General features: G+C 37.2%; 2 protein-coding genes across 2 annotated transcripts; one reads left to right on the top strand and one right to left on the bottom strand.

Annotated features, from left to right (window-relative positions):
* Positions 1-945: 945 nt before the first annotated feature.
* Positions 946-3,613, top strand: LOC105959267 (thioredoxin reductase NTRB). Its single transcript, XM_012983328.2, has 2 exons — positions 946-2,154; positions 3,284-3,613. Exons 1-2 carry the CDS (start codon positions 1,122-1,124, stop codon positions 3,352-3,354), a joined length of 1,104 nt encoding a protein of 367 aa, XP_012838782.1. The 5' UTR covers positions 946-1,121; the 3' UTR covers positions 3,355-3,613.
* Positions 3,614-4,189: 576 nt separating this feature from the next.
* On the bottom strand, positions 4,190-6,187 carry LOC105958906 (cyclin-D5-1). The gene is made up of 5 exons (XM_012982908.2): positions 5,913-6,187; positions 5,726-5,812; positions 5,358-5,643; positions 5,137-5,273; positions 4,190-5,035 (listed from the first exon to the last, which is right to left on the bottom strand). Exons 1-5 carry the CDS (start codon positions 6,150-6,152, stop codon positions 4,799-4,801), a joined length of 987 nt encoding a protein of 328 aa, XP_012838362.2. The 5' UTR covers positions 6,153-6,187; the 3' UTR covers positions 4,190-4,798.
* Between the last annotated feature and the right edge of the window lie 14,268 nt (positions 6,188-20,455).

Genomic DNA, 20,455 nt, shown 5'->3' with positions numbered 1-20,455 from the left:
TTCTGAATATAAATATTACATATTTATATGATGCATATAATTTATATTAATAAATATACAAAAGTTTAAAGTAAAAATTGTAATATTGAATTTCTAAGAAAAATCTGAATTCTTTTTCTTTCTTTATTATAGTTTGTCTAGTCCAATAGACAAATCTTTGAGGCTTATTGGGCCTTCTGCTTTAAAGCCAGTTCGCATTTGTGTGGCCTATCATTTTTATGTGGACTATGGTTGGCCGAAATTATTGATATACAAAGTCCAAAGCATGGTATCTATTCACTTGTAAATAAATTAAATATCAAAATTTAGGCATACCTAATTTAACCACTATGGTTAAAAGCATATAAATAATGTTATTTGTGTATCTATCCTCTTAAAAACTAAAAGTTAAGGATATATATTTAGGGGCAATTTGCTATACGTCTTTAGTGTAATTTCATTTTAAATAAGTATAAGTCATATTTCGCATTTTGCTAACAATTTATTAGGAATTTGAGTATTAATGATCACACCAAAACACCCCTAGAATTGTACGTTGCAAGCCACATTTTCACTTTCTTCAATTACGTCGATCAAAAGTACGAATCCTACCGTGAGTTCCTATCCTCGCACCACAAACAACGAAATCGAACCAAAAGCTTACAAAATCAGCAACGAATTGAGTGATACTGAACAACAACGCGCAAAACAGAACGAGACGAACATGATAAAAGCGAGAGAATGTTTTCTAGGTAAGGTCTATTATATACTACATCGAGTGAAATACACTAGGTAAATCTTTATCATTCATATACACACAAACACACACACATTTGTGTGTGTAGATCAACAGTAAAAGAAAAATATCCGATATAATCTTCGCATGGTGTAACATATAAATAACTTTGTAGGTAAATGCGTGCTATATATTTTATTTTTCTTTTTTTTTTAGTAAGAAAATAAGAAGGAAAATATCTTGCTTGGAGAAATAACACTAAATATTCTAACATGTATTGCATTTTCTCTCTTATATTATTTTCATCAAAATTGCGTTTTCATGAATACTTGGTGAAAAAGAAAGCGTTAGAAAACTTCAAAAGTCGCAACAAATAGTGAAAAAGCTGACATAGTCAAACAAACAAATGACCTACAACTGTTTCTCGAAGCTCTTAACCACACTAAGGAGAACCCGCAACCTAATCGGCGTCGCCACCCTCTCCACCACCGCCGCCGCCTCCTCCGTTTCTCCCAAATTCTCCGCCATGGAGAACGATCTCCAGACTCTCAGAACACGCGTCTGCATCGTCGGCAGCGGCCCCGCCGCCCACACTGCCGCAATCTACGCGGCGCGTGCCGAACTCAAACCCATCCTCTTCGAAGGTTGGATGGCGAACGACATCGCTCCCGGCGGACAGCTCACCACCACCACCGAGGTCGAAAACTTCCCCGGTTTCTCCGATGGAATCGGAGGGATCGAACTCATGGACAAGTGCCGCGCCCAATCTCTCCGTTTCGGCACTCAAATATTCACCGAGACTGTCACCAAAGTTGATTTCTCAGCCTTCCCCTTCAAAGTCATCAGCGATTCCAAGACCGTTCTCGCCGATTCCGTAATCATCTCCACCGGCGCGGTGGCGAAGCGCCTCAAATTCCCAGGCTCCGAGACCTTCTGGAACCGCGGCATATCCGCCTGCGCCGTGTGCGACGGCGCCGCCCCGATCTTCCGCAACAAACCACTCGCCGTCATCGGAGGCGGCGACTCCGCCATGGAGGAGGCTAATTTCCTAACGAAGTACGGCTCCAAGGTTTACATTATTCACCGGAGGGACGAATTTAGGGCTTCGAAAATTATGCAGAGCAGAGCTCTTTCAAACCCTAAAATTGAAGTCCTGTGGAATTCGAAGGCCACAGAAGCATATGGCGAGCGATCGTTGTCTGGATTGAAGATCGAAAATCTGAAGACTGGGGAAATTTCAGATTTGAATGTTTCTGGTTTGTTTTTCGCAATTGGGCATGAACCTGCTACCAAGTTTCTCGACGGGCAATTGGAATTGGATTCCGATGGGTACGTGGTGACGAAGCCCGGTACGACTTTGACGAGTGTGAAGGGAGTTTTCGCTGCCGGTGATGTTCAGGATAAGAAATACAGGCAGGCCATTACTGCAGCTGGAACTGGTTAGTACACTTCAAATTTTTAGTTCAGCTATTTTCATTTTGCAGTTTATTAAACTTATGTTGTGTGTTCAGTTTTATTTAATTAATTGTCCACTAATAGATGATCATTATACATTGTGAACAATGAAAATAATCTCAATTTAAGAAAGTAGTAGCCCTTACATTTTGAAATAGGATAACTAGTTTGGAGAAAATTAATAAAAGGAGAAAAGAATATGCTGAACTTCGACTGTTTCGTTGAGTAAGTACAGTTATAGAAGATAGGAATTGTTCTAGTTTTGGCATATGATAGTTGATACTTTGTTGCATTTGTGAGCATGGTACCTAAATATACTTTACCGAAAATTAATAAGAGTGACGAGAATTGCTTCTTGAATTCATTAGGCATCACATTCTTTAAAGAAGATTTAACGAAAAGGTTTGCGAAAATGGTTATCGAATCTCTATAGTTTGATGAATAGGATAAGTCTGTTGTACAAGCATGAGTTAGATTTACAATACTACATAAACAAATCTGTCACGGTATGAGTAGAAAAGTTATAGGCACATAGAAGTAGATTGTTGTGATACTTTTGATTCAACTTGTTTATCTGAAACGATTTAGAGTTGCACTAGAACTAGGAAATTGTAATAGAAATGTAACTTGGGACTTTTAATGATTTAAACAATACTACATCCATTTTAAATATGTGTTTCGATGGTATTGTTAACCATTCTACCCGATTTTCAGAAGTAGAGGGTAAAAAGGAAATTTCTAATGAGTCAACCCTCTAGACGAGATCAAATGTTGGCTGGGGTCAAATTTAAAGGGTTTGTATAATTCACCAAACTTGAGGGGATCTATGTGTAGTTAGACGAAACCTCAAAGTAGGGCTGTTTAATTTATACCCTGAAGTAAATCGTCTACCGCCGAGTTGTAACAACAATATCTGTATTACCCAACTTTCTTGATAGATGAACAACATAGAAATATTTCTACGGTATATTAGTTCTTTTCGTGGGTAATGCACTTCATGTTCTTGATTGCTTTGTCTTATTTCGTTCACCTTTACGTGGATTTGTTACATCATCGATAAACGCTTGGAAATTGATGGAGTAATTTGCGGTTGTTACTTTGATATATATGCAGGATGTATGGCGGCATTAGATGCAGAACATTACCTTCAAGAGATCGGTTCTCAAGAGGGTAAGAGCGATTGAGCATTGAATCTTATTGGATGTTGATTTGAATTATTAATGTTACAGGCCCTCTCAAACTGAGGAAATGGGAAAAATTGGCACTTCTATTTATTAATCTTATTATATTGGTTAATATTAATGCCGAATATGTGTGGTTGAAGAAAGGTAACTCCGTTTGTGTTACATTGCATTTTATTTATTATAATTTCACAATTTAAGGCACGCAGTAGTGTTGCATCATATTTGATATGGATATGGTATTTGAGGTTGTTTGTTTGAAGTCTGTGTATATTACATTCAGTCCACATGAGCTCTGCATAAATCAGAGTATAAAGTTGAACTAGCAAATTTTTGAGTCGATTTGAATCCATGTTCGAGCACTCGTAACTAATCGGAACGTTGTGAATTTCAATTTAATCCTTATATTGGAAACCCTGATTTATCAGTTAAGGTGAACAAAATGTCACATGATATTTACTTCAAGTTCGTATGTATAGATTGCTACCGTATAATTCTACAAAAAGACCATTGTCTCCCCCCACACCGCTACCGCCATCTTCAAGCCACTGTCGTCGTCCAACAAAAATTGACTATCACTCACACACACACACACACACACACACACACACACTCACACACACACACTCACTCACACACACGTACCCACACAAATTCACACACAACTGTCGTTGGAAAAGCATATATGCGTCTGTAAATACACCTTTGCAAGATATGAAAAGTAGTTGTTGGTTCACTTCGATTAGCTACATAATTTGAAGGAGTTTGAAGGAGAGGTGATTGTGAATAATTGTGTATACATTATTAGGCGTCCAAATTGAACTTTGTTGCAGTACAGTAAAAGTCAAGATCTTCATCATTGTTATCAAGAAACTGCAATACAACAGTAAAATTCAATAATCCATGGCCAAATTATTGTAGCCCCAAGTACACAAAAAAGATGTGTTACAATTCCAAACATTGAAACAAATCCAACCAATCACAAAGCAATCTTTTACAAACCTTTTCTTTTTGTGATGGGCAATTTGCAACACAGATAGATGTATCAAATCAAAGAAACAACACCTTACTTCTTCTTCAACCCCACCACCACTCCTATAGAAAAAATTTAAAAATAAAGTACATCCAAAGCAACACCCCTCTAAAATCTAGGGCTGCAAATGGATATTATAAAACTATATTAAAATGTAAAAGAACAGAAATAAAAAAGTAGTTAAAATAATGAAACAAATGGGACAAGTATGAAGCAAAAAACAATAATAGTTGTTAACTGTGTAAAGTCATATCTTTGATGTCTCTTCCTTTCAAAGCTGTGACCTTTTCTTTTTCTTTTTTTTGTTGAAAAAAAACCTTTTTTTTTTCTTTTTCCAATTGTAAAATAAAATAAAAAAGATTAGCACACTCATTAGGCCAGTAATCAAAATTCTCAATCACTTAAGAATATTGCTTAATCTTTTGATATTTCATGGCTTTTCTCCTTCTTAATATTCAAATCACCGAATTCATCGGTTTGATTAAACACGAGCCTCTTTCTCTTCGCACCGCCGCCCGAATAACTACCGTAGGCGTCGTCGGCCCTTTGTAATTCGGTTGGCGATAGTTCCGGAGACTTAATCCTTTCACTTAAATTTAATCTTTCAACCTCCATTTCCTTGATTATGTAATAGCAAGCAATCACCTCTTCCTGCAACCAAAAAATTAAAAAAAAAAATTAAAATTAAATTAAAATCCATGATAATGCATTGTGAACCGAAATTAAAATAAAATAAAATAAATAAAACTCACAATTTTTATAGCATGAGTTGAAATTAAAGGGGCAATTTTGTGGTGCAAGGCCTCTCTTGTGTAACCATGATCAAGTGCAACCAATGTGGCTGCTGCTGCTATAACAGATGGTTTGTGGCACATCATTATTTTCACATCTGCATTTTTATTTTATATTTTTCAATTAGTCTATTATATTATATAAACTTCAATTGAATCAAAATTAATCAATAACCACACACCTCTAATTGTGGCTAGAGTGATGTGTGCAGTTCTCGATACTCCAATTTTCGTTCGATTCCGAAACTTTTCGGCGAAGAATTGAACGAAAGAAAAGGGGGTGATTGATCCCATTTCCCACTCAAGTGTGTTCAATACCAAAAGCTCCATCCTCTGTATAACACTGCTTTCGAATTTGTAATCGTCGGCGCATAAATCCGATAACGCCGGCAATGTGGTTTCCTCCATTTTTGCAGCCAATGAAAGACAAGCTATTGACAATAGCCTTATTGCCCATGACTTCTCTACCTGCACACATACATTTAAATAAATAAATAAAAAAATCAATAAAATTATAACATCTACATTATCAAGAAATGGAGGTTATTACATCAATAGATCTTCTTGAAAGAAACCTATCAAGAAATGTGACTGATGTGTAAGCAGTTTGATATCTGAACCCAAGAACTTCTCTTTTCTGCATTAAAAAGAATTATATGTCAAAATTTCTCACTTTCTCTCTCACACACAAACACACATACTGACGGTGAGAGAAAAAAAGGGGTTGGGAAACAAACAGTGAGAATGTAGTGGATTCCATCCAAACGAGCCCTAAGAATCAAAGAAGATTGCTGCTGCATTTGGAGCACAACACCATTTGAGGTGGTTTCTCTATCAAGAAGCAATTTAATGTAATCATCTTCATAAAAATCTTCGAAAATCGAAGCAGCTTCGTCTTCATCATCTAAACTTGTTGCAATTTCTTTACAGAGCAGTAGATTAGTGGGAGAGTGTACAATAGACTGATGATTTTCCATTTCTTTTTTTTTTTGGCAAGTGTACTAGTGAATCTAAATGTAAAGAGGAAGAATATGTATATATATAATGTATGGAGGGGGAGTAATTGGTGCCCGCCAAAACAAGCGGGTGTGTGTGTGTGTGAATAATGAATAGTGATAGGTGGTCGTGTCTTGTAATTAGGCATGTGATGAGTAAACCATTTATTACTACTAATTTTTTTTTTTTTTTTTTAATTTATGTAGTGAAAAGTTGCTTAATTTGAAAAGAAAAAATAAATTAAAAAAAATAAAAGTGAGTGGTGTTGTGGTGGCCGAGAGTGGTGGAGGGGGGCTGTGTAGAGGAAGTTTATAGTTTTCTTTTTTTTTTTTTTTTTTTGATGAAAATTATATGATTGGGCTAGAGCGTTTTGTTTGCTTTGATTGCGTGAAAATTATCGTGTATTTTTTATTGCACTTAACATCCTTCGTGTTTACTTTAATTGTAAAAGAACTCCCATTACTATAGATACTAAAAATATGATTACTGTTTAGGGTGTTGGATGCTAGGGGTGTACACGGGTCGGTACAGTTCGGTTTTTCATATTTTAAAACCGTGTATGTCGATTTTTTTTTCGGTTCGTTACTAATCGATTTTTCGGTTTTCGGTGAACGGTATCAGTATCAATTCGGTTTATTTTCGGTTTCGGTTTCTTTATCGGTTCGGTATAAAATCGATGTTTGATTAACGGTAAATTTGGACTTCTATCACATTTCTTTAAGAAAATTAACAAATAACAATTCAAAATTAACTAATAAAACAAATTAACTATTAAAAGAAAAAAAAACCTGCTGCCATAATAAACCTGATGTCATTAATGTCATCTTCAAAAAAATAAACATGTTGTACACAAAAGAAGTCCAACTACATCAAAAGATTAAGTATCGGAATATGGTCACATTGATTACCAAAAAAACTTACCGATTTTTACTATCTATCAAGCGACGTCGTTTTGTATTCTCAAATGGATTCGGTTCGGTTCGGTAAATTTTTTTTTTCTCCATACACATACCGATTTTTTCGGTTTTTCAAAAAATATTTACTGTGTATGCGGTTTCACAAGGGACCTTTTTGCTAATATTTATAATAAATAGGGTTGTTTTGGAAATACGATATATTACGGGGGTGATAAATAACATAAAATCTAAAAAGAAAAGGTGTCTCTCTTTTTAGTGATTGGGTGGTGAAGTCCCTGAATATGGTGTGACTAGTCAAAGGTGAAACGTGGGTTCGGACCATTATTATTTATTACGTCACTTCACATACATAAGCAGGCCAGTTTTTTCCTCTCTTAGCTTTTTCCAGCATTTATTTTATTTTATTTTATTTTATTTATTGATATGGAATTGTTCTATTTTCCCGACAGAAATAGTTATATATTATACGGTCATAATAAATCATAACACATAAGTGTGGGTAGTAGTAACAAGGCCAATTTGAACCGAGTTTTGGTAAACTCAAACTCAAATGCAATCGGGTTTTGTGATTTGAAACTCAAACTCCCGTACATCGAAGTTTGTAGTTGCAGGCTCAACCTCGACTCATCATATAATATTTCGGTTTTTGGGTTTATCACCAAACTATTTTTGTTAGTGTTATTTGTATAAAATAAATTCTAATAAATATGTCATATAAATTTAGTAAATATTTATATTTCTAGTTCGATCTGGCTTTATTCACGTTGAACCATAATAAGCTCAAACTTTGTTCACACATTTTCCGTGTTTGATAAAATGGCTCAAACTCGACCAGACTCCCACTTAATTAGACACGACCCAAATAAAATCAAATCGACCAATCGGGCTTCAAGTAAATCCGGCTCAATGATATAATGCTCTCAAAATATAATTTCAGAAAAATAATAAAAGTCATTAATACCTTAAAACCCCAAATACGTTGAATTTCTAGAGGATACCTCAACTTTGTCGGATTGCTTAAAGGTGTTTTGCAAATTTTATATTTTCGTCTGAAAATTCATAAAATTTCGTTTTCTGTTTCAAAGTTGTCGTTTGTGAAATATGTTTGTTACTAGTATTAATTATTATTTAAATACTAGTAGTAATTTTATTTTATGAAATAAAATTCTAGCAATCTTGTTTGTTACTTCATCAATGCGAATTAGAAGATGCCGTTTCACTGCTCGAAAAAAAATGACAACATATTGTTTTTAATTTAATTAAACCAATTAGCCATACTTAGTACACACAGATTAGCCCATCTTCAGTCACACAGACAACTGTGAAACGCAAGATCCAATACCAAAATAAAAAAAAAAAAAAAAAATTGTTATTAATTTAATTCTTGATTAACCTGTTAAAAACAAGGACTAATCACTAGTGTACCTATCTTTTTGTGCATTAAAACTTTATTTTAACTGCCTAAATTTTGTCTATATTATTTCAGAAGAATTCCCACTGACCTATATATGCTATAGCTAGGTTAAATCAAAATACACCAATGGATCGGAGAATATATTCACTAATTACATAATTAATTGATATATATATATATATATATATATATATATATATATATATATATATATATATATATAGACATAAATAAAGACTTGTTGGGTAGTCATTGTGTAGTAAACAAGTACATTTGATCATCTATTGGATCTTATTACACTCTGAGTTTGTAAGTAGTAAATACTAAATAAATTTGAGCATTCCAAGACTGAGTTTTTTTTTCCCCAATGCAATTAAACATTAGCAAATTGTGTATTATTTAGGGGGGGGGGGGGGGGGGTTAAATCTTTCAAAATTAATTATGTTTTATTTTTCCGCAAGTGTTGGACTATATATGTATTGAATTGGAGAGAGTTTGAGACGTGTTTGAGGTAATTAATTAATTATTTAAGAATATATATATTTATCGTGCATCGCTCGCTCGTTAGAAGTAATTACTTAGTTAGATTTTCATGGATCATGCCTGTTTATCGAATTTCACATCTATTCAACTCAATATTAACTACTGTTTTAAAAAAGAAATTAATTGCAAAGTAAAAGATTAGTTACTAATAAATGATGTTAGTGAAGTAGTAGTGTAGTGTAAGTAATATTAATATGAACATTAGTGGTAGATTCTGATTCTGTTTGGGACTATGTATTAGATGATCATTTCCTGAGTGTGGATATGAGTCGACCCGTGTATGTATGTATAGTCATCCCATATATATATATATATATATATATATATATATATATATATATATATATATATATATATATATATATATATATATATATATATACCAATGTATAAATCCAGATGCCATTCTATGATTTGCCAATGATTTATTGTATATCAAGTTGCAAAATGATGATAATTTTTTTGAGGGTGCAAAGTGCCGAAATGTTAATAATTCAAGGGTGCGATGTGGAATTAAACATAAATATTATATATCATGTCATAATTAAGTTTTCTCATAATTTTTATTTGGAATTTAGGGTTCTAAAGTTCAAACTAAATAAAGATGAAGCCGACTCCTATATATCTGTTTATGTACAGTACGTGCATTACTTGGAAAAGTTAATTCATCAGACTTTCACTTTCCCCTTTTATTTCATTTTATTATTAATTAATTAATTTATTTATTTCGAATCAAATGACCATCTTTCATCTCCCTTTTAAAGGGTTTATAATTCTGAAATGGTAAATACAAACATATTAGTGGTAAAGTGTAGTAGTAGTTTGGAATATGCTCGTCGAATAAAAATTAATGACATTAATTAGATTAAATTTATTTTAATCATTTCAATTAAATGAAAGCTGACTGTCATTGTTACTTCCCCTACATTTCTCCATAAGATACAGTAAGAGTAAATTACACTGACCTCTCATTAGATAATGCTGAATTATGAAAGATCGCTCTTACTTTTGATAAATTACGAAAATGTCCTTCTCACAAGAGTTTTTTTTTTGGGATAATTAGCAAACCCCCTCCCCCATCAAGGAAAATGAGTTAAGAAAACACCCCCTCCCAAAAAATAATTTGAAAAAACCCCCTTAACTAATATCCACCCAAGTGATATTTTCATAATTCTAAAACTACCCTTAATTGTCTAATATACTCTTTCAAAACCCTAAGTTTATTTCTCTTTTCCGTCTCTTCTCTCGTCGTCTCTTCTCTGCTTTTTTTTTTCTCTCTTTTATACTTTTCTCTCGTTCTCTCTTATCGGAAGATGAAGAACCGACCACCGACATCACCGCCAGAACAATGATGCCAATTCCGTTGAAGCCGTTGTCGTCGCCGTCGTTGCAAATCTTAACAAAAGCCATAAAGATGATGATGATTTTGATAGCGATTATGAATTCGAATGCCACGATTGCTACATCGGCGGCGAAAAGCGGTAAAATTGTCGATTGGAATCGGATTTTGATGGGTGGTGGTTCTGCTTTGGTTGGTGGCTTTGGTTTGGTGATTTTGACCGTTAGTACATGGTTCTGTTTTGATTGTTTGTATAAAAAACCGTTAGAATATGGAAGTGGGGTGGTGATGGTGTGGTGTGGCGACGACGTGGTGACGATGAAGAGCAGATCTAGGGTTTTTTGGTGGATAGTGGCGGACGATGGCGCAAAAAAAAAAAAAAAAAAAAAATCGCGCAGGCAGGGCCCTTAATCGACTACGTGTGGTTTAATCAACTATGTTCAATAGTCGATTAAGGGTTAATCGACTATGTTCAGTAGTCGATTAAGGTTAACCGACTCCAGTTGTTAATTTTATTTTATTTTGATTTTTTTTTATTGATTCCAATGTATAAATCAATTACAATGTCTGTATATTTTTTTTAAATATAATTGATTTTGTATTTTTTTTGTAATTGTGATTTGTTATTTTTAATAGTTAAATTTTTAATCGACTATCCATTAATAAATCTGATAGAGAAAAAAAATTAGAATTTTTTTTTTAAAGATTTTCCTTAATCGACAATGAAGCATAGTCGATTAAGGCTAATCGATGAAGCATAGTCGATTAAGGCTAATCGATTATGCTTCATAGTCGATTAAGGAAACTGATACAGAAAAGACGGAAGAAAATACGGACAAAAAAAAAAAAATCGTTGAGCGCGTGACCCAGTGATGATGTGGCGGGCGGGGGCAAAACTGGAAAACCTAATGGCTGAAAATGGTTGTGGACTTTTCTCAAATAGACTAAAATATTTTGGGTCTCCCTCCATTAAAAACAGTAGTGAAGGAATTTTCTCAAAGAACACTTTTTTTTTTTTAACCTTTCTTGAAAAGTTACAAAATAGGATATATATATTTTTTTTTTTTGTTAATTGTATAATAACTATTATACTGTGAACTTTTTTTAATTTTTTTTGAGTGGGTACATACGTGAAGGCCACTTAAAAATATTTGCTTTTGAAAGATGAAAAATCAGAGAAAAAGGAAGTACATCGTTTTCTTGTTTGCAGGAACTGTCCAAACAGAGCCTTAAAGTTTGCTGCAAAATTTAAATACTCAGAAGAGAAAAAAAGAAAAAATAAATTAAAAGAAATAAAAAAAAGAGAGAAAAGTGCATCTGGGCCTCGTTTTTCCAAAAACAATTCCGGTAAAATGTGGATACAGTGTAGCAGAGAAGACAAGATGGAATATAAATCAAGGAATTCTGTGCCGGTCAACATCTTTGACTCAATTCCCATTACTATATTTATATTTTTTATATTTAATATTTTCAATTATATTAAATTACAACAATTTCTAAGGTAATATCAAATTGTGAAAAAATTCTTCTAAGATAATATCAAATTATGATAAATTCTTATATTTGAGTAATTATAACCATTCCCATAATTATTCTGAAGTATGATCGAATCTTCTTACGTACAACTTTGCGGTCTTAAACTTAGTAGAATTTTCTAGATTATGTAGATATTTTCTAGTTTGTACTCATTTTATCTCACTCGAGCTCCATATTTTGAAACAAGATGATCATAAAATGTGACTCTTGGCTTGTAAACATAATACTGCATTGTATCTGAAACTGCATTTTTTGACAAAACGAGTACAAACTAGAGAAAAAGTCAGTAGAATATAGAAGATTATGTTCAATTTGACACTATAAGGATGAATGTGTAACAAGATTCATAGTTGGGGAGGTGATCATAATTACCCAAATATTTAGGGTTGTTTCGTAATTTGAGCTTACTTCAATAAGGTATCCGTAATCTACCATTTTTCATTTTGAACATTAATATGCTAATTCTTACTCCCTCCGTTCCAAATTAACGTTTTTAGGAGTTTTTCTTGTTCCATATTATTTGTCACTTTAAAATTTCAATGATGCATTAATTACTGTTTTGTCAACTATGCCCTTATTAGTTATTACTCTTAATTAGTTGAGATATAATTAATTACATGGGTATTTTAGTCATATTATATAGTAATAATTTCCTAAAATCCACATATATATTAATTTTCTTAATATGTGCGCAACACCTTAAAACGACAATTATTTTGGAACGGAGGAAGTATTAAATCAAAGGAAAAAATAAAGATTTGGGCATGGAATTACAATTCAAAGCTCCACACACTAATTTGTTTGATCTTTTCACCATTTTTTATTCCCTTTATTTATTTATAATTTTATATTATATATAGACATATTCGAAGGGTTTAAAGCAACATTTCTTCTTTGATATCAGATACTTTTCTTTATTATTAGAATATATAAAAATAAGAGAAAAATAGCCCACATATATACACACATTATTCGAACAGACGACCCATGCAAATTTGCAGACCCTTTAAAGTGTAATTTCTCTTTTCTTTTTTTCTTTTTTTCCTTTTTTCATTTTTTCATTATTTTATTTATTTTTGGGAATCACAGCTGCAATAAACCACAAGTGTATTTTATGGGAACTTGAAAAGAAAGAATCATTGTTAGAAAGGAAGCATGTTTTTCTCTCCTTTTCTCTCATTATATTCAGCAGCATGGGAAATTTCAAACCCTATTTCTACCATATATATACTCCCTCTGTTCCATAATATCTGTCTCTTTTGATAATTTTTTTTGTTCCATATTATCTGTCACATTACAATTCCAATGCTGCATTAATTACTTATTTTTTTAATTTTACCCTTATTAACTCTATATCACTCTTCCTGTATTAATTAATAAACAAGGATATTTTGGTCCATCCATATCTATTTTCCAAAAATCAAGACATATTTATTGAGATTCTTAAGATTTGTGCCAAGGTGAAAAACGACACCTATTTAAGAATGAAGAGAGTATATGTTTCTCTTCATCAATCACTACATTAATTCATATTTAATTTATATTAATAATTATAATATATATTGGCCAAAACGACGAATCGGCCCCTATGCTTAAGTACGTAGACTGTAGTGAATATATATATACGGCTAGGGTTCGAGTAAAAACTGATTGATCGATTTAGCGGGCCAGTTGACAACGGGGACCCGGCCCGTTTAAGTAAGAGTACTCTGACCCAAATGAAAGCGTGGCCATGTGTGGATGGGGTTTGCTTAGGTGCCCCTTAAATATTAATACTGCGCAGAAATACCCCACAACAAAACACGCGTCACACACACTATAGCTACCGACTTGATCATAATAATTAAAGCCCCTCTCAGATGAATTTATTAATTAAATAATTACAAGCTGTAAAAAGATATATATAGTATTGATCAGTAAGAAAGTTGGATTCCCAATATTGACTGAAGCTCATCATATATGTATGTATGTATGTATATATATATGTATATCACCTTCAATTCAAACTAAATGGGCAGCATGCAGTGGATTCTCACATGGCCTTTAAATAATTAGTATAGATATATATGATTATATAGCTAAAATATAGCTCACCTAAGGGGTATGGAAAAATGAGTTGGGAGAGCAAAGCGGATCAGTAGCTTGACAACTCGATGATCCTGAGGTCCCTACAAAATAAGCACACGTGAACTAAGCCGGGGGTTGATCCGGCGGAAACCCCTCCGACGCTCAAGTCAGATGTACGGATCGTAGAGAGAATAGAGAGAATAAACTCGTGGTGGATTATCAATAATGAGAACGTACCTTTACAAATGAGTAAAACACCTATTTATATCCCGGTGATTGGATTGGGCTTGCTTTGTTGGGCCCAAGCCTTACTTTGAAGGTATTTGGGCTTTCGTGCAGTGGGCCTAATTAGTAGATATATTTGAGGGCCCATTGGGCCGGCCCATTTAGGTATATCATTAAGCCCCCCAACTCTCGATTCGAGATGGGGACTTGTGTAGAGGAATCCGGGTCGTGTCGAGAGTTAATTGCGTCGGGGATTAAATTGTTTCCGTTGGTGGTGAATTAATTCCTTAATTTTAATAAGGGATAATTGTATTTATTTGGCAGCGAGGTATATATTTAAGGGTTTTAAATATTATACCAGGGCCAAATAAATAGACTTCTTGTGCGGTAGAAAGAGATAAACTGCCTCTCCTGCGTAATTAATATGGGTATGTACTTTGAACTCTAGGTTTTCTTCTGTGCTATTCTTCTCTTGAAAATTTTTTATTTGCGGTAGGGTAGAAATTTTTTGTTTTCTTGATTGTTTCTTGGCGGAGAAAATCTTCACATGTCGAACTCGGGTAATTCGAAATCTTTGCGAATTAAACTTCGAGATCCGGTTGAATCGGGCAAGAAAACTTTTGGTACGGTTGGCTTGGACCGCGGGAATCTTGTGATGTCGAGTGCGAAAAACGGATCTACATCCGGAGGTGCGCGAAATTCCGTGCAGATGGGGGTTGGGTCTGTGGCTGAAAAGGAGGGGACCAGCGCACGTGGTCCAATGGGGGGAAGCCACGTGCGCACGGCTGGTACAGAGGTAGAGGCACGCGCGCGCGCGTCGGGCGCTGGAGTTGAGAGACGCCCGCGCGCGGTAATCAATGTGCAGCAGGCGGGCGCGCATCCCAAGCGACACGCGCGCGCGTCGGAAAGGCGGGTGGACGCAGACGCGCGGGATCCGGTGGTTGGGGAGGCGCCACGTGGGCGGGGACAGGGTGATGACGCGCGCGCGCGTGATTCAACCTCTAAGCGACGCGCGCGCGCGTCGGAAGGGGGGATCGATGCTGACGCGCGGGGTTCGGCGATTGGGGAGGCGCCACGTGGCTCTGGGCAGGCAGCTGGTGTGCGCGCGCGTGGATCCGCCCCTTTTGGGGCCACGCGCGCGCGTGAGGGCGCGTTAGATGCCGGTTTTGAGCGTGGTTTGGGCGTAATTGACGGGCAAATTTCCGAGGGTGCTGATTCGCGTGTTTTGTTTAACGGAGGAAGTGTTGGTCGGCGAGAAATTATTGAATCGTGGGGTGACGATGTAGAAGTGCGTAACAATATTAACATTTGCCCTGCTGTTGATGAAGCGAATTCCAGTGGGCGTCGCAATGTGCGTCGAGTCGTGGATTTTGGGAGCGATAGTGATGATTCGAATCAAGCTCCTTTGGCGAGTGATGAAGCGGTGTTAAGTAGTGAAGTTGAGGTGACGGATGAAGAGGAGGAGGAAGATGATATTCCGCCAGGTGATATTGAGATTGATAAGAGGAAGCAAAAGAAAATTAAGCCAATTAATTTGGACTTAGTTGATTTTGACAGTGTGTTGACGGAAGAGCATCTACACTCTATTCGTCGTTTATCTGGAGCGCCAAGTAACGTTGAGTTGTTGTTGCCTCAGATGGGTGACCGTTTGTATTCGCCACCCGATGGATTTCATACGGTGTTTTTGGGTTACTTGACGTGTACATCTCAGATTACACCACATCCGACCTTGTTGAAGGTCTGCGAGGAATTCAAGATTGGGTATAGTCAGCTAACGCCCAGTGCTGTTCTGATTTTCCAGGCGTTTCATTTTAGGGTAGTGCGAGTAGGTCTGCCTGTGTCTGTGAGTTTATTTAAGGCGTTATTTACGTTACATCGGCCCAATAAGATGCCTTTCTTTTGCTTTCATCCTCGCGTTCATTACCAATTCGTGAAGAGTGTGAAGTTATCTTTGGGGAAATGGAAGAACTATTTTTTTTACGTGAGGGCTCCCACTTTTGACGTTCCCGTAGTTTGGAATCCTACGTGTGAGAGTTTCGCGATGACTGCAAATATGGCGAAGAGGATTGAGGAATCTGGGTTGTGTGATGTGGAATTTGATCCGAGGAGTTTGATACCGACGGTGAAGGGTCAGCATCGTATATCCTTTTGTTGCCTTGACTTGTGTTCCTCTTCTTTGTTGTTGTTTTTTTTTTTTTTTTTTTTTTTTTTTGTAGTTTATTTCCCATGTTTCTTATGTATTCTTTATTTCTTGTAGATGGGGGTATCACCTTTGCGGCACTTCAAGCTAAGGCGAATGGGACGTCGAAGAAGGCATCGAAGAAGGCATCGAAGAAGGTACCCTCTACCTTGGGAGGTTCTTCAAATGGTTTGCCTCGTGGGGAGGTCCATGTAGAAGCTCCTCGAGTAGTCGCAGATGATCGTAGCAGTGCTGGTGAAGTGGAGGGGCGTCCACCGATGAGGGACCGTGGCAAGGGGAAGAGGGTGGATACCGAGTATGTGGCTGTGCCTAAGCGTCCACGGGTAGAGCCAGAGGAGACTTATGCTTTCCATGGTGGAGGAGGGAAACAGTTGTTTACTTATGGAGTAAACCGCGATGGTAAGGAGTCGTACTGGGATGTGTCGGTTTATGATTTGCCGATGTTGAGTACCGAGGGTTTCGTTCGAGAGTATGATCGTGTTCGGATGTCTGGTAAGGGTCCTTCTCATATGCTAGAGTTAGCTGGTGGAGACATATGTCGGGTGAGTACTTGTCTATTTAAAACAAGATTTTATGTTTTATTCTCTCTTGGCTTGCGAATAATATTGTTATTATTATTATTATTATATATATATATATTTTTTTTTTTTTTTTTTTTTTAGTTGGTAGCGACTTGGAGATACCTCGTGGAGCACGGTAGGAATGCGGAAGCTAGTAAGGAAGAGGATCGGGCTCGAAGTCAAGCACGTGAGGATGAGCTTCTAAGTCAGTTGGAGGAAGCGCGGTCCGATCTCGCTCTACGCTCTGAAGAGCTTGCTCGGAGGACAGAGGAGCTTGCTGAGAGGACGGAGGAGCTCGAGGTTATCCGGGGTGATGCGAAGGCTTATAAAGATGATGTTCACAAGTTGAACAAATGCTACGATCAGCTTAAAGAGAAATATGAAGCTGAGAAGGCGACGGGGAAGAGGTTCCTCGCGACATCAGGTGGTGCGGCTTATAAGGAGTCCATTGTGGAGGAGACTAAAGCTAGTTTCCGAGGTAATGATGAGTGTGCTGCTATGGTTGAGGAGCATGCATTGGCTGTGGTTTATAAGCCATTAGTGCGTTCTTGTCGCAAATATTTGCGTGATGCGGGTGGGATCAGCGAGGAAGTGATTCGCGGGATGGAGGCTGGTATATCCGATGAAGATGAAGATGAGGTCGATGGCAACGAAACGGGCACAGAGCTCGTGGATGACATGGCTGTTGATGACTCCACTGTGAGGGCGTCTTCTGCCCGTGGTGGTGGAGTTTAGATATTTTTGCTAGGATAGTTATCTTTCCCTTCTTGTTTTTATTTTTTTTTTTTTTTTTTTTTTTTTTTTGCTGATGTAGATGGGTATGTCCACTACTCTTTCGTTTGACTTTCTTCCTTGTTTGACTTTGATATTTAAAATTTCGATTTATTTATTTTGACATTGTCAAGAATTACTGCGTTGCTTTTAAGTGTTTGCATTTAGCATTGTACGCGATGTACTTGAGGAGGGGATCAGTCTCCCAAGGTTTATGTTAAGGGTCGTGCCCTTTGTTTGGACCGCTTGGGTCTTAATTATATTTGTCCGTGGCCACGTTTTAAAATTAACACCTCGTGAAACAAATAAAAGGACTTAGCTAATCCAGCTGGCCAGGCTATACGGATTATCTAAATCTCTTTAAGTGTTTGTAGGGTGGTATTGACTTGAACTCATGGTAAGAGGTAATTTGTATAGACGTAAAGGCGTAGATAGTAAAGCGAAAAGTATTATTTATTCAACGATAGCAAAGGAGAATTGTTACATGCCTACGTGAGGCGAATGTAAGTAAAGGACTAATGCGATAGGCCTTCATGAGGCGAAGGGAAATAACTACTGGTGGAGCGAGAAAAAAAAATTGACTTGATAAAAATTGTTCTAAGTGATTGTACTACACTTGTTCTTCTTCTTCCATGTCTTGCTTGTACTCGTTCGTTTTGCTGTGCTGATGGTAAAATGAATTCCTTTGGCGTTTCTATGCCTGTCAAATATAATTGAGAAAAAGGAATTTTGTCTAAGCATTTGTATTGAACACTTAGTAATTGAAGCTGAGGGGATGCGCATTGCCGATCTACGTACCATGCTATGGGGATGTTTTTTCTTCCTCGCATTTCGAGATATGAAATCAACTCGTGAGTTGCTGCGAGTTACTCTGCGACCATGCCTGCTAGTGGAATGATTTTTTCACGTTAGTAGGAGTAAATAAGATCATCCGTGTGTTGAATGCTAATGGAAGTATAGTTACCCTTGGCGATGTGGTATGGAGTGTTCTCGCTCTTTGGGCCGTTGCTTGAGTAATATGCATCCTCTCGTAATGGATCTCAATCTGTAATAAGATGGTGAGATGTGATGATGAATTGCTGGTGAAAATAAATTTACTAGCCCCCCAGTTTAGGTGGGATGTTAACGCACCTGGTTATGTAGTAGAAAAATTTCTAACCATCTAGGAACAGCTTACAAGACGAGTTACGTGGAAGGTCGTGGAGCCTGCAGATGCGACAATTTGTAAGTAACTTTTATATAGAAGGGGTATGGATGATGACCTTAACTGATTTGAAGTAAGGTAGACGTATACCTTAAGCGTAGAACCGCTTGAGGTTCCCTATATTCCATGTTCTGGGTATAGGGCGTCCATCAATGTTCTCGAGGCGATATGCTCCAGTGTTGACCACCTTTGTGATTTTATACGGTCCTTCCCACTTTGGGTCGAGCTTACCGATGGGGTGAGAGGCTTCAGCTTTTCGGAGGACTAAATCTCCGACTTGAAAGGAGCGAGGGCGGACCTTTGAGTTATATGCCTTGGCCATGCGTGATTTATACATCTGTTGTCGGATGTATGCAATCTCACGTAACTCATCTACAAGGTCTAGGCTTCCTCGCATAGCTTCTTCATTAGCTGCTGGATCATAGTTGGTGATTCTCCAAGATGGTTCACCTATTTCAACGGGTGCTATAGCTTCTGTTCCGAAAGCTAGATTGAAAGGCGACTCTCCGGTTGCTGCGCGTGGGGTTGTGCGATAAGCCCATAGGGCATTAGGCAATTCTTCCACCCATTTTCCTTTGGCACTTCCCAGCCTTGTCTTAAGGTGTTGGAGGATGGTGCGATTTGTAACCTCCGTCTGGCCGTTAGCTTGTGGATTTGCTACCGATGTGAAGAACTGCTTGATGTCCAAGCCGATGCACCAATTTTTTACTTTGTCACCGCAAAATTGGGTTCCATTATCCGAGATGATGGAACGCGGGATTCCGAAGCGGCACACGATGTTCTTCCATAGGAATTGTATGACTTCTTCTTCTCGGATACGTGCTAAGGGTTCCGCCTCCACCCATTTGGTGAAGTAGTCCACTGCTACAATGAGGTACTTACGTCCTCCTGTGGCGGGTGGGAATGGTCCAACTAAGTCCATCCCCCATTGGGCGAAAGGGATGGGGCTGTCAATTGGTTGCATTAATGCCGCTGGTAGGTGAGTGATATTTGCATGCTCTTGGCAGGGTTTACACTTCCGGACTAACTTCTTCGCGTCTTCATGCATCGTTGGCCAATAGTAGCCTTGCCTCAGTAGTTTGAGAGCTAAAGTTCTCCCGCTTAAGTGATTTCCGCAGATGCCTTCGTGTACTTCTCTAAGTACGTAATCCGCTGTGGTCGGGTCGAGGCACTTGAGGTAAGGGAATGAGAACCCTCGTTTGTATAATTCTTCTCCCACTATGACGAAGCGAGCGGCTCTCGTTTTTAACTTTCGTGCTTCGGTGGATTCCGCTGGAAGTTCTCCCTTCTTGAGATAATTCAGGATTGGAGTGAACCAGCATGGTTCATCCTCCTCGGTGTAGTGTATTTCAGTAGGCGAATTTATCTCCGGCTGAGGTGAGGTGAGGAGCGTCACCTTCCGACTTCCGATGCTGGCCATGGAGCTTCCTAGCCTAGCTAATTTGTCTGCATGGACGTTATTGGAACGAGGTACTTGCTTTATCTCATAACTCTCGAATTTAGATAAG

The sequence above is a fragment of the Erythranthe guttata genome, chromosome 14 (assembly GCF_056151865.1).
Source record: "Erythranthe guttata isolate IM_541 chromosome 14, IM_541, whole genome shotgun sequence".
NCBI lineage: Eukaryota > Viridiplantae > Streptophyta > Magnoliopsida > Lamiales > Phrymaceae > Erythranthe > Erythranthe guttata.
This window is presented reverse-complemented; position numbering and strand designations above follow the sequence as displayed.

Bases quoted from the DNA above. Each gene is read 5' to 3' on its own strand.
- LOC105959267 (XM_012983328.2), top strand. From the start codon at position 1,122: ATGACCTACAACTGTTTCTCGAAGCTCTTAACCACACTAAGGAGAACC. The intron at 2,155-3,283 runs GTTAGTACACTT...ATATATATGCAG, and splicing joins CATTACTGCAGCTGGAACTG to GATGTATGGCGGCATTAGAT.
- LOC105958906 (XM_012982908.2), bottom strand. From the start codon at position 6,152: ATGGAAAATCATCAGTCTATTGTACACTCTCCCACTAATCTACTGCTC. The intron at 5,813-5,912 runs GTTTGTTTCCCA...TTTTTAATGCAG, and splicing joins GAATCCACTACATTCTCACT to AAAAGAGAAGTTCTTGGGTT. The intron at 5,036-5,136 runs GTGAGTTTTATT...TTTTGGTTGCAG, and splicing joins CAACTCATGCTATAAAAATT to GAAGAGGTGATTGCTTGCTA.